The 12,548-nt window shown below is 53.7% G+C and overlaps 3 protein-coding genes across 3 annotated transcripts in view; 1 reads left to right on the top strand and 2 right to left on the bottom strand.

The window, feature by feature from the left end:
- Positions 1 to 108: 108 nt before the first annotated feature.
- eif5b (eukaryotic translation initiation factor 5B) lies at positions 109 to 7,237 on the top strand. Its single transcript, XM_028399684.1, has 26 exons — positions 109 to 264; positions 1,405 to 1,521; positions 1,607 to 1,670; positions 1,761 to 1,925; positions 1,994 to 2,486; positions 2,566 to 2,699; positions 2,773 to 2,850; positions 2,922 to 3,072; positions 3,144 to 3,236; positions 3,313 to 3,399; positions 3,480 to 3,539; positions 3,623 to 3,912; positions 3,995 to 4,102; positions 4,185 to 4,295; positions 4,371 to 4,438; positions 4,515 to 4,656; positions 4,731 to 4,862; positions 4,930 to 5,112; positions 5,190 to 5,351; positions 5,425 to 5,556; positions 5,624 to 5,755; positions 5,838 to 5,914; positions 5,991 to 6,155; positions 6,227 to 6,365; positions 6,452 to 6,613; positions 6,696 to 7,237. The coding sequence occupies exons 1-26, from the start codon at positions 230 to 232 to the stop codon at positions 6,801 to 6,803; spliced, it is 3,588 nt and encodes a 1,195-aa protein (XP_028255485.1). The 5' UTR covers positions 109 to 229; the 3' UTR covers positions 6,804 to 7,237.
- A 373-nt stretch (positions 7,238 to 7,610) lies between these two features.
- On the bottom strand, positions 7,611 to 10,373 carry bco1l (beta-carotene oxygenase 1, like). Its single transcript, XM_028399758.1, has 11 exons — positions 10,207 to 10,373; positions 9,975 to 10,103; positions 9,771 to 9,900; positions 9,535 to 9,682; positions 9,296 to 9,443; positions 9,002 to 9,222; positions 8,635 to 8,901; positions 8,455 to 8,560; positions 8,288 to 8,382; positions 8,102 to 8,213; positions 7,611 to 8,030 (listed from the first exon to the last, which is right to left on the bottom strand). Exons 1-11 carry the CDS (start codon positions 10,268 to 10,270, stop codon positions 7,879 to 7,881), a joined length of 1,572 nt encoding a protein of 523 aa, XP_028255559.1. The 5' UTR covers positions 10,271 to 10,373; the 3' UTR covers positions 7,611 to 7,878.
- Positions 10,374 to 12,252: 1,879 nt separating this feature from the next.
- The window catches only part of LOC114431969 (kalirin-like), a 19,840-nt gene continuing 19,544 nt past the window's right edge, over positions 12,253 to 12,548 (bottom strand). The window contains exon 57 of the mRNA XM_028399667.1: positions 12,253 to 12,548. This exon is cut by the window's right edge and continues 474 nt beyond it. The gene's annotated coding sequence lies outside the window, so the exon portion shown is untranslated.

Genomic DNA, 12,548 nt, shown 5'->3' with positions numbered 1-12,548 from the left:
TGTGTTTAATTTTCTGTCTTTGTCTCTCCAGGGAAAAAATGTTCGCAATTTGGTTTCTATGGCAACCTCCGCGCGTTCACGCATTGGTCGGTTTAAGCGCGAGGAAAAGCAGCGGAGTGGATGTTCTCCCGAGTGTTTCCGTCAGAAGACGATCTCTCTCTGTCCAATGTGAGCCGTCGTGTGTGTCGGCCAGCAGAGAGCGAAGCAACCGGAGAACCACAGCGGCAGGATGGGGAAGAAACAGAAGAAATCCGGGGAGGACAGGTAGGAGGAAGGCCCGGGGCCGGCCCGGGTTAGCTGCCCGTTCTGACGCCCGGCTCGGGGGGGCCATCTCCCGGCCCGTACGAACCCCGAACCGCTCCGTGTCCCCGCTGCTTAAACCGTTAGCTTAGCGGCTAGGAGCGCTAGCAGATGCTAACCACGCGTCAGTGTGTGAGTGCAGGTGATGCTTTAAACAGCCTGAAAATGGCTTAAGGTGAATTACACAACACGCAGGCGGCCCGACACGGGTTCACCTGGGCTGACCCCGGAACTGCGCTCACAGGTGTCACACTTGTCAGCGTTGGCTTTAGACACCAGCTCCGTTAGCCCCCTTAGCATTAGCTCCCACAAAGCCGGCTGGAGAAGTTAGCTGGCTGCTCTGAGCGCAGTCTGCATACTCTGACAGCTAGTTACACGGCCTGCTGCTGCTCCAGCTGAGTGCTGCATGGAGCCACAGCTGGGCTAGCTGTTAGCCTTCTCCCCCTCCTGAGCTCAGGCTGATGTAACTGCTGACCAGGCCTGAGCCCACAGACCTCTGACAGGTACAGGTGGGCTGCAGGAGCTCCACACTGACACATCCACACACAGAGGGGGTCAGCCGGAGACCTGCAGCTCAGCCGGACTGTCAGGACACACGTTGGACTGTATGTGTCCCAGTGTCTGTTTCATTTTATTCATGCAGCTGTGTCAAGAACCAGGATCAAGAATCTTTATTGTCATCATGCACGGCACCATAACATCAGCTCCTGGCTTGAGACACACAGTGTGGAGCAGGCACACCTGCAACATGTCTGAATATTAAAAAAATAGAGCGGAGAATAAAAGGTTTCCTGAATTGTTCATCTTTTTGCATCAGTTCTAGTCTTTAACAAATGATAACCAGAGATAACAGCAGCTTGTGTATGAGTGACTTAAATGAAATCTTTCTGATGTCAGAATACACTTTTAGCTTTTTTTTCCTGTGCTGTGCCGGCACCCTGAGATGAGTGTCTGCCGGCTGTGTGCCTGGAAATAAAGGGAGTGAGGAGTCAGCGCTTCATATTGTTCTGACACAAAGACAGACAGAGTCCACCTCGGTGGCTCCTCGCAGCCCCGCAGGTGCCTCTGTCCCTCACTGATGGACCTTTATTGATCCCTGCTCAGTGCCAAAGATGACGGCATCGACATTGATGCTCTGGCAGCAGAGATCGAAGGAGCCGGAGCCTCCAAGGAACCAAAAGGGAAGAAGAAGAAGAAAGGAGCCAAGAAGGAGGACTTTGAGTAAGACGCTCCGTCCGTCATGTCCCCTCCTTTTTTGTCTCCTGTCTGTTTGGTTCTGTGACTCTGATCTGTGCTCCTCCTGCAGCGAGGACGACATCCTGAAGGAGCTGGAGGAGTTGTCTCTGGAGAATCAGGGAGGGAAGGCGAAGGTAGACGCACCTGCTGGACACGTGCATGACCACGTCCACTCAGGGCAGCCATCTTTTTTTTGTGTCCCATGTTTGTTGGTCTCTGTGCAGAAAGCAGAAACGGCTGAAGACGTGGAAGTGGAGCCTCCCAGACCAGAGAAGAAGAAAACCAGGAAGGGGAAGAAGGGCGGAGCAAGCCCTGAGGATGAGGAGGGCGATGAAGGTGAAGGCCAGGTAGATGGAGAGAGGAATGGAGAGCAGAAGGACAAAAAGAAGGTGAGAGGAGGGAGAAATGGAAATAAATGATGTGAGGATACGAGCTTGAACCTGTCCTCCTCCTGCAGGCGCCTCCTGCTGCTCCTTCTGTCGACTCGGACGATGACAGCGGCTCACGCTCTCGCCTCAAGACCAAGGGCGGGAAAAAAGGAGGTAAAAAAATGTCTGTGTCTGATGAAGAGGAGGAGGAGGGCGAGAAGAAAGAAGGGGGGAAGGAGGCAGATGAGTCCGAGGAAGACGAGGACTTCAGCTCCAGGAGAGATAAGAAGAAGAAGAACAAAGGGAAGGCGGTGAAGGCTGAGAGCGAGGAAGAGGAGGAGGAGGAGGCGGGAGAATTCAAGATTAAGACAGCGGCGCAGAAGAAGGCGGAGAAGAAGGAGAGGGACAGGAAGAAGAAAGAGGAGGAGAGGCTGAAGAAGATGAAGCTGAAGGAGAAGGACGTCCCCACGGAGGCTAAGAAAGAGCCAGAGAAGAAGACGCCAGAGGCCCCGCCCCCTCAGACGACGCCGTCTGTGGAAGAGACAGAGGAACCAACAGAAGGGGCTGATGCAGCAGCGGAGGGTAATCAATCAATCAATGGGCTTTACAGCTGTGTGGTCATCAGATGGTTAAAATAATGGAGCGTGTTTTTCTCCTGCAGACGAAGCTGAGGGCGACAAGAAGAAGAAGGACAAGAAGAAGAAGAAGGGAGAGAAGGAGGAGAAGGAGAAGAAGAAGGGACCCAGCAAGGCCACCGTGAAGGCCATGCAGGAAGCTCTGGCCCTGATGAAGGAGGTAGGGCATTCTGGGAAACGCAGTCCTGACTTAAACCGAGTACCTTGATGTCTGAGCCTGAATGTGCTTTTAGAAAGAGGAGCAAGCCAAGCGAGAGGAGGAGGAGCGACAGCGGAGGCTGGAGGAGCTGGAGCAGCAGAGGCTGGAGCAGGTGACACACATTCTGCCCCTTCTACTGCCTCGCCGTTCCATGCTCTGACGCCATCTTTTCTCCACCGTTAGGAGCGCCTGGAGCAGGAGCGCAAGGAGAAGAAGAAGCAGAAGGAGAAGGAGCGTAAGGAGCGGCTGAAGAAGGAGGGAAAGCTGCTGACCAAATCCCAGAAGGAGGCTCGAGCTCGGGCCGAAGCCACGCTGAAGATGCTGCAGGCTCAGGGTGAGCGCGCCCGTCGGGCGGCTGATCTCCTCCTGAACCAGGAAGCAGGTTTTAATCTGTGTCGTCTGCAGGTGTGGAGGTGCCATCCAAAGATTCTGTGCCAAAGAAGAAGCCGGTTTACGGAGACAAGAGGAGGAAGAAGCCCAGCGCCCAGACTCCTGAAGGTACCGGCCCGGGGGCGCCCCCTGATGGAGCACTAAATCGCTTTTCACCTGCTCACCCCCGTCTTCTTCTTCACAGAAACGTCAGAGGTCGCCTCACCCACCTCGGAGACTCCTGAACCTGTCGCCATGGAAACGGAGACGCCAGCCACAGAGCCAGCTGCAGGTGAGAGACGGGAGGTGTTAATGGTGGGAGGGGTAAGAGGAGAGGATGAGCAGCAAGTAAACGCTCCGCTGTCTGTGCAGAGGTGAAGCCCGACGCCGCCGTGGACGACTGGGAGGCCATCGCCAGCGACGAGGAGAAAGGTGAGCGTGGAGACCAAACAGGAAACAGTCAGGAGGTGAGTCACTGACAGACACAGACACAAAACCTGCTTCATCATCCTCAGAGCTGAAGAAAGTCCACATTGAGGTGAAGGAGGAGACCACCGGTCCTCATCAGCCTGCCGCCAGCGAGGAGGAAGAGGACGACGACGACGAGGAGGAGGATGATGAGGAGGAAGACGACGAGGATGAGGAAAGCGAGGATAACGTGGAGGAGGAGAAGGAGGCGACGCCTACTACAACAGCCCCGGCGAAGAAGAGAGCGCCAAGCGAGGATGACAGCAGCGAGAGCGAGGACGACGACGGGAGGACGAAGGAGGAGCGACTGTACGACCGAGCCAAGAGGAGGATAGAGGTGAGGGCCGCCGGAAACACGGCGGAGTGAGCGCTCGCCTCGTCTCAGCCGACTCTGAAACCTGCTCTGTGTGTCTCCATAGAAACGAAGAGCGGAAAACCTAAAGAACATCGACGTGAACACGCTCAGAGCGCCCGTGGTCTGCGTGCTCGGACACGTCGACACCGGCAAGACCAAGATCCTGGACAAGGTGACGGTCGCTGCCTGTTAACCGTTTGTTTACAGGTTGTTTACGTTGTGTTTCCTCATCCTTTCACTTGTTCGTCGTGCAGCTCCGACACACCCACGTTCAGGATGGCGAGGCCGGAGGAATCACTCAGCAGATCGGAGCCACAAACGTCCCCAGGGAGACGATCGAGGAGCAGACCAAGATGGTTAAAAATGTACGACGTCTCACTCTGACTGCTGAAATGATGTTTGTGTTTAACCCTTTATTAAGCTGAGCGCCGTTTGTGCAGTTTGACAGGGAAGGCCTGAAGATCCCCGGCATGCTGATCATTGACACACCTGGACACGAGTCCTTCAGGTAACGCTCTGTCTGTCCTCCCGTCCATGGCTCTGTCTGTCTCTGTGTCTCAGTGACGTGTCCTGTGTGTGTGCAGTAACCTGAGGAACAGGGGCAGCTCTCTGTGCGACATCGCCATCCTGGTGGTGGACATCATGCACGGCCTGGAGCCTCAGACGCTCGAGTCCATCAACCTGCTGAAGGAGAAGAAGTGTCCCTTCATCGTGGCCCTGAATAAGGTCTGTCTGCTCGCCGTGCGTGGCCGTCTTCTTCTTCTTCTGCTCGCATTCTGACGGTTCTTTGTTGTTGTCAGATCGACCGTCTGTACGACTGGAAGAAGAGTCCTGACATCGACGTCGTCGCCACTCTGAAGAAGCAGAAGAAGAACACGAAGGATGAGTTCGATGAGCGCGCCAAGGCCGTCATCGTGGAGTTTGCCCAGCAGGTGTGGATCATTACATCATTACTCATCAGCCAATCCCAGCGTTTACTCACTGAGCGTTCCTCTTCAGGGTCTGAACGCCGCCCTGTTCTACGAGAACAAAGACCCCCGCACCTTCGTGTCGTTGGTTCCTACGTCGGCTCACAGCGGCGACGGGATGGGAAACCTCATCGCCCTGCTGGTGGAGCTCACGCAGACCATGCTGGCACGCCGGTTAGCGCACTGTGATGAGCTGCGAGCTCAGGTCATGGAGGTGAGGGCGTGCCTCCGTCACTGTTTCAGTCACAGCTCGCTTCGCGGCGCATCCTGACAGTCGCTCTGTGTGTGCAGGTGAAAGCTCTGCCCGGCATGGGGACCACGATAGACGTCATCCTGATTAACGGGCGGCTGCGAGAGGGAGAGACCATCATCGTCCCGGGGGTGGAGGGACCAATCGTCACGCAGATCAGAGGGCTGCTGCTGCCGCCGCCTCTGAAGGAGCTCAGAGTTAAGGTAAACGTAAGAGCGATTAAACGCCTCACAAAATGCTGTTAAGGTGTTAAACGCTGACGTTCTGTCCAATCAGAGCCAGTATGAGAAGCACAAAGAGGTGTCGACGGCTCAGGGCGTGAAGATCCTGGGCAAGGACCTGGAGAAGACGTTGGCGGGGCTCCCCCTGCTGGTGGCTCACAGGGAGGACGAAGTCCCTGTGCTGAGGGTAAGGAAGTTCACTCAGACCTGCGTGTGTGTGTGTGTGTCGGCTGACTGACGGCGTTGTGTTTCAGGACGAGCTGGTGCGGGAGCTCAAACAGACGCTGAGCTCCATCAAGCTGGAGGAGAAGGGCGTCTACGTGCAGGCGTCCACGCTGGGATCGCTGGAGGCGCTGCTGGAGTTCCTGCGCACCTCTAAAGTCCCTGTGAGTGCCTGTGTGCCTGTGTGTGTGTCTACAGGTGTAACCTGACCCTAACGCCGCCGTCTGTGTGTGTGTGTGTTTGCAGTACGCTGGGATCAACATCGGTCCAGTTCATAAGAGAGATGTGATGAAGGCGTCGGCCATGTTGGAGCACGACCCGCAGTACGTCAGCGTCCACAGCGCCCTCTTTCAGGTTCAGACATTTTTCCTGAAACTTAACCAGCGCGTGTCACCGCAGGTACGCCGTGATCCTGGCGTTCGACGTGAAGGTGGAGCGGGAGAGCCAGGAGATGGCGGACAGTCTGGGAGTTCGGATCTTCTCGGCTGAAATCATCTACCACCTGTTCGACGCGTTCACCAAGTACAGAGAGGACTACAAGAAGGCCAAACAGGACGAGTTCAAGTAGGTGTGATCACCGCGGCGCCGCCTGCGTTCGGGAGCTGAAGGGTTAACGTGTGCTTGTCTGTCATCAGGCACATCGCCGTGTTTCCGGTGAAGCTGCGCATCCTCCCTCAGTTCATCTTCAACTCCAGAGATCCCATCGTGATGGGTGTGATTGTGGACGCCGGTGTCCTGCGGCAGGGCACGCCGCTCTGCGTCCCCAGCAAAGGGGTGAGGCTCGCTCAGAGGCCGCACGTGGTTGTGTGTGTGTGTGTGTGTCTGAGCGCGCACGCTGACCTGTGTGCCGTGTGTTTCAGTTCGTGGACATCGGCGTGATCACCAGCATCGAGCTGAATCACAAATCCATCGAATGTGCCAAGAAGGGCCAGGAGGTCTGCGTGAAGATCGAGCCCATCCCCGGGGAGTCGCCTAAGATGTACGGCCGCCATTTTGAAGCCACCGACATCATCGTTAGCAAGGTGAGGGTGCAGCCGAACATTTATGACTCGGTTAAACACTTCAGATGTGTTTCATCTTTAATGTTTTCTGTCTTTGCTGCAGATCACGAGGGCGTCCATCGACGCTCTGAAGAACTGGTTCAGGGACGAGATGCAGAAATCTGACTGGCAGCTGATCATGGAGCTGAAGAAGACCTTTGAGATCATCTGAAACCACGTACACACACGTACACACACACACACTTCCTTCATCAGAAGCGGCGCCGGAAGGACGAAAAATAAAAAGGAAAAAAGTGTTTTTCTGTGAGAAACGAAGTTTTTCCACTGTTGTAAACAGTGATAGTTTAGACACACACACACACTCAGTATTCCAACGTGCCTGTTCTCCATCAACATGATTTTTTTTTCTTGTCCTCTGTGGCTGCTGCTTCGTGTCCCAGGCTCCGCCCCCTTCCTCCCCACACTGAGGCTAACGAGCAGCAGACTCAGCATTTACCTGAACAGGTGCATTATGGGATTCAGTTGAGCAGGACTGGGCCTGATTTTTTTTTTCTTCTCCTGGGTTTGGAGCGATGGCGGCGTCGGCTTCACAGACTGTGCTGTGCGGTGGGGCGGCCATGTTGGAAGGGGGGGGGGATTTTAAACTGTTTTTGCTGCAACTGCTGATGTAATAAATTCCCATGATTCTGATGAAACGTGCCGAGTTTTCAGTTCACGTCTGTGGCGGGAAAATTAAAAGAGTTTCATTCTTTGATGGACAGATTCTGGCTTCGACTTCTTGGAGTTTAACCCCTGAATTATTATTTATTAACCAGTTTTGCAGATTTACCAAATGACCTTTAGAACATTAAATAGAATAAAAAATAAAAAGCATTAATCCCTGATATAGGACTCCACACAGGTGAGTTTAACCCTTCATTCTCTGCTTTATTTGTCTCAGAATCGACAGGCAGCTGATGTATTTATCTTGTGATTGTTTGTGCAGCTCAGAGCGGCTCCTGCTGGTGCGTTCAAGGACCCTCCGACAGCTGAGTGATCACTCAGACGCTGCAGGGACAGGCAGACTCATTTTTCCATCATTCTCGTTTATTTGGTTCAAAATAAAAACTGCAGATTTAGGATTAATAACATGATTACTCTGACTCTGTGGCCCCTTGTCTTGCTGTTCAGAGTCAGTCCAGCAGGTGGTGTCAGAGGAAAGGCCATTCAAGAGGCGCCTCTACTGCTCCATCACAGAATAAATACACGAGTCCAGCTGCGGTGGACTGTTGGTGGACTGTTGGAGGTCAGTCGGCGGGGATGAACAGGCCGTGCAGGTCCATGTGGACGGGGGCGGGGATGGAGGCGCGGGCGATCTCCTCGAAGGTTTTGGCGTTGAGGATGAGCAGGAAGGGAGAAATGCTGGGATCCGGGGAGATCACGGAGGACAGGATGACTCCTGTAGGAGGACAAACAGCTCAGATCCACCCTGAAGTTTTAAAGTCGGCTTCAAATGTGTGAGGACCTCACCATCGTCTTCCTCCACGGCTCCTGGAGACGCCACGAAGACCGGCTCTGAGGGGTAGCAGTTCTCCTGGTGCCACACCATGTGGGTCCTGGTGACGATGTCGATCTTGGCGAGCTGTTGGGTTTTCAGAAGCGTCTTTAGCATCCTGAACCGTGAGTGCTGTCTCTGATGTGTGTGGTGAGAGTTACCTTGTTGGGGTGAGGAGACCACTCCACCCTGGACCCGTAGAAGTACCTGTACTTTTTAGTGTTGAAGTTGTAGTTGATCCCTGGCAGCTCCAGACCTGAGGAGTGGGAGAGACGGGTTAGTTTAGGACCATTAAGGGGTGTTGAGCATCTGACTGTGGAGGACGGACCTTCAAACAGAGTCTCAGGCTGGCAGTGGACGGATCCGTCCTCCTGCATCACCGCCCGGGCCGCCGTGTCCGTCAGAGTCACCAGGTTTGATCCTCGGGGAGACTCCTGGAGAACACAGATGCAGGTTTAAAGACTGCAGTGGGGGGGACAGGGGCGTGTAGGATTCTGTCTGAGCGTACCTTGTGGACGTTGATAGGCAGGACGAACCTCTGGCAGACGGGCGGGGAGAAGGTCTTGTTGCTCTTGATGAAGCTGCCGGTTTCCTGCTTCATGTTCTGGATGAAGAACATGTCGTACAGGTTGCTGTCCTTGTAGCTGATCAGGTCGAACACCACGTGTCCGTCCTCCTCGTAGGCGTTGATGTGGTGGAAAACCACCAGGGCGTCGCCGTAGAAACGGATGGAGGTGGCCTTTCCTGTTACTCTATTGATGACGTGAAACAGTGTCTGAGAAGTAAAACGATGAACAGTTATCTCTCTGCAGAGCCACCATGCTAGCTGTCCTGCACCTTAAACCAAAACCCGGACCCTGATTTTCAGGACTCACAATGTCGTCTTTGTCAAACTTGAGGCAGCTTCCCCAGGTGACGCCTCTGAAGTAGGCGGTGGCCAGTTTCACCATGTCCAGCTTCAAGGGCTGCTCCACGAACACGATGAAGTTCTCGGTCATGCCGAAGCTGTGGAAGTAGCTCGGGAACAGCGTGGACCGGAAGGGAATGGAACAGACCTGCTGCAGCTTCCTGAGCGCCGGCTTGTTGTGTCCTTTATCTGAAACAGACGGCTCCGTGGTCACTAAGTAAACCTCTAAAGAACCTTCTTTATGACAGTCTGGTCCACGTACCTGAGGCGCCCCCTGGGACTTTAAAGATGACGTATTTAGGCCGGCCGAAGCTCATGATGGCGGTGCCCATGTTGTAGGTGTTCCCCTCGCCGTCATAGTGCGGGTGAGCCGTGGCTAAGTTCAGAGCGATGTGGTTTCTGTAGTTTGTCTGTAGGTGAGCAGAAAGGTGGGTGAGGTGGACCCGAGGAGGCTGAGGTGGACCTGAGGAGGCTGAGGTGTGCAGGTGCAGCCGGACTCACCCTGCCCTCCGTCTCCAGCGTGTGAGGGTCGATCTTGTTGATGTAGTTGACCTCGGAGGATGCGTAGTAGTCCTCGCCGTAACGAATGATGTTGATCAGGTTGTTGTCAGTGAAGTCTGGGATGACGTTGGAGAGGTGCGTGCAGGCCCTGGTGAGAGAGAAAAAAAAGAACGCCAGTGAGCTGGACCAGGTCTCTACGCGTCCTGGGTCCATGAGCCGGTCTCTGCGTGGTCTACCTGGCGAAGATGTTCTTGCAGGGATCCGGGTAGATCATGGTTCCAAACTCGGAGACGATGATCCTGTCGGCCTTGATGTTCCTCTTGTAGGTGTCGCTCTTCAGAAACTTGCTTCTGTAAGTCACCTCTCCTGAAATGACATCACAGCTGACATCACGCCATGTCTGCCTAAACGCCGTGACATCGTGCTTTTCCTCCTCAGACCTTTGCTGAAGGTGAAGCTGTGGATGAGCGACATGCCGTCAAACCAGTGGTTGTACTGGGAGCTGCCCACCGAGAACAGGCCCGGCCCGTTCCGGAGCAGGGTGCCCTGCAGCCAGGAGGGGACGGCCCCTGCGAGAGGTCAGAGGTCACAGACACACACTGCACTCAGGCCCACCACAGACACCGGTCCAATCCATCAGTCAGTTTATCAATCAAAGGGTCTGGGACTCACCCTGCACCTCGGCCGTCACCGGCTCCGGGGTCTCGGTGCCGTTCTTCGCGATGATGGCCTGCATGATTCTGCACTGAGCTGCGAGCCTCGTAGATATTTCCCAGAGTGCCGCTCTCACCGACTGACAGCAGCTGACTTTATGTAGCCTCCGTCCGTCTACGTGATCCTCCCCGCGTTCCAGAAAAACATAAACTCAGCGGGTTATGCAAGTGTGCAGCTGTGGACTTTACTCAGCTTTTCACAATAAAAGCCTTCACATGACCCCTGCACCTGCAACACGGCTTCAGGCTTCACGTCCCACTTTAATTAAACCATGTGACCTTCAGCTCAGGTTCTCATGTTAGAATAAATCCGAAAAATCTGTCTCTGGTCCAGATCAGTCTGATCCTGCTTTTAATGTGAAGGACAGAACTCGGATCTGATCCCAGACAGGTCGTTTTATCTGTGAGGGCCGATAACCCGCCGCCCGTTATGACATCCCAGCGGTGAACTTAAGACTCCAATCTCCACCTGTGTAATTGGTTAAATTAGTTTACAGCTTTATGGGCTCTGATCACGGCCAGTGTCCACGTCACGGTTCAAACACCTGAAACAGCAAATCCTGCATAACACAGGTGGATCAGGGGGGTCTGTGGTTCACCTGGAGGCCGGCAATCAAAAATCAATCCAATAACATGTTCATCAATTCATCAGAACGGAGGCGGCTTGGATGAAAAATGAAGTTTATTACAAACACCGACAGAGAGCTGTTAGCGGTCAGTTAGCAGCTGTTAGTTCTGTACAAATAACACTGTTTGATTGGTTAGTTGAGTTTTTTCGCCTTTCGGCAACAAGGCTAGGTCTCAAACAGCACCCTCCGCCCTCCTGCTTCAGGCCCTCCACAGTGTGCTATTTTCACCTTTCTGCCTTTTATCAGAGCGCCCCCTGCAGTGCACCGTAAACGCTTCGTGATGCCGTCCACCCTGAGCCCTCGCCGTGCACTCCGAGCTCACGACTTTACACCATAAACTCTTCTTAGACTTCTTCTTCTTGCATTAAGCTTTTTTTCAGACTAACATTTTTCTTAAAGTCGTCCATGTTTGACACTGATATCTCCCACGTGGCTTGAACACACCATAAAGCTACGCTAAAGGCAACACACGCGGCGGCAGCACGCTGCACAGACTCAGATTCATCCATTTTATTCTTAACTGTGACGTCATAAACTTGTGTTTTCACAGGTTTTTGTAAAGAGTTTGATGTCGTAATGAATCAGCAGACGTGTTGACCGTCCGTGTGTGTTGGGTCTGGATGCTGGACTCGCTGCATGCAGACCTATCGCACTTCTTCTTCTCTTTCAAACCTACGCATGCACGAGGCTCCGCCCTAAGCGCTCTGCAGAGCGCAGCTCCTTAAGGACCGGGGTGTTGTCTGAGAATGGCACCAGAGAAACAGAGAGAGAGAGAGAGAGACAGAGAGACGGAGAGGTAGAGAAACAGAGCGAGCGAGAGAGAGAGAGAGAGCGAGCGACAGGTGGAGAGAGTGGGTTGTCGTAGAAACGGACAGTTTGCTGCAGAGACAGACAGGTGGACGTCCGGTCTATGTACAGAGACAAGAAATGCATATCCAATCTAACCAAGGCTGCAGCCGCCATCTTGCTTCCTCCATGGCTGCTGCTGGTTGCTATGGTAACAGCCATGGAGGAGGAGGGGTGGCGGCGGCGCCTCTGGTTTTGCTAAAAAGACAAACAAACAAACAAAACGGGTGTCACCCCAAACACAACGATTCGTCATGGCAACGCTACACCGGGACACCACCTAACTGTCCTTGGAAAAAACACACACACTCACACAGGACAGCGTCACTGACACACACACACTCACACACTCTCTCTGTCACACACACACACAGACATTAATATGACAGTTTCTCTCTATCGAGGTGAAAAACAGATTCTATTATTCTTAATTATCGTAGTTTTCATCTTCTTCATAGCAGTGGTGTGTGTGTGTGTGTGTGTGGAGTGTGTGTGGAGTGTGTGTCCTCTGTTTATACACACTATGAACAGTTTCAGTTCACCTCTGATTCCAGGAGCCAGCTGCTTTTTTTTTTTGTTGTTGTTTGTGTTTTTTTGTCTCTTGTTGCTAGGCAACGACAGCTTCCTGGAGTCCCACTCTGAGGGGACTGAGAGGCGGTGATGTCTGTAATGATGCAGTGGTCATGTGACCTCCCTCCCGCTGACCCACAGGAATCAGTTTGTGTGGATCGGTTGCTCAGAGCCCGGCAGCAGCGGCGGCGGCGGTGACGCTGGCTTCTGATTGGACGGAGGAGGAGGAGGGAGGTGTGGTTTTAGGATGAAGGTA

Source organism: Parambassis ranga, chromosome 2 (genome assembly GCF_900634625.1).
Source record: "Parambassis ranga chromosome 2, fParRan2.1, whole genome shotgun sequence".
Taxonomy (NCBI): domain Eukaryota; kingdom Metazoa; phylum Chordata; class Actinopteri; family Ambassidae; genus Parambassis; species Parambassis ranga.
The sequence above is the reverse complement of the archived record's forward strand: the minus strand, read 5'-3'. Positions and strand labels throughout refer to the sequence as shown.

What these genes read in the sequence shown, in the direction of transcription:
- eif5b (XM_028399684.1), top strand. Translation starts at nt 230, where the DNA reads ATGGGGAAGAAACAGAAGAAATCCGGGGAGGACAG. An exon ending in AGCAGAAGGACAAAAAGAAG is followed by an intron (nt 1,926 to 1,993) that starts GTGAGAGGAGGG and finishes CTCCTCCTGCAG; the next exon opens with GCGCCTCCTGCTGCTCCTTC. An exon ending in GAGCCAAGAGGAGGATAGAG is followed by an intron (nt 3,913 to 3,994) that starts GTGAGGGCCGCC and finishes GTGTCTCCATAG; the next exon opens with AAACGAAGAGCGGAAAACCT.
- bco1l (XM_028399758.1), bottom strand. Translation starts at nt 10,270, where the DNA reads ATGCAGGCCATCATCGCGAAGAACGGCACCGAGACCCCGGAGCCGGTG. An exon ending in GGTGACGGCCGAGGTGCAGG is followed by an intron (nt 10,104 to 10,206) that starts GTGAGTCCCAGA and finishes GACCTCTCGCAG; the next exon opens with GGGCCGTCCCCTCCTGGCTG. An exon ending in AGCCGTGGAGGAAGACGATG is followed by an intron (nt 8,031 to 8,101) that starts GTGAGGTCCTCA and finishes GTCCTCCTACAG; the next exon opens with GAGTCATCCTGTCCTCCGTG.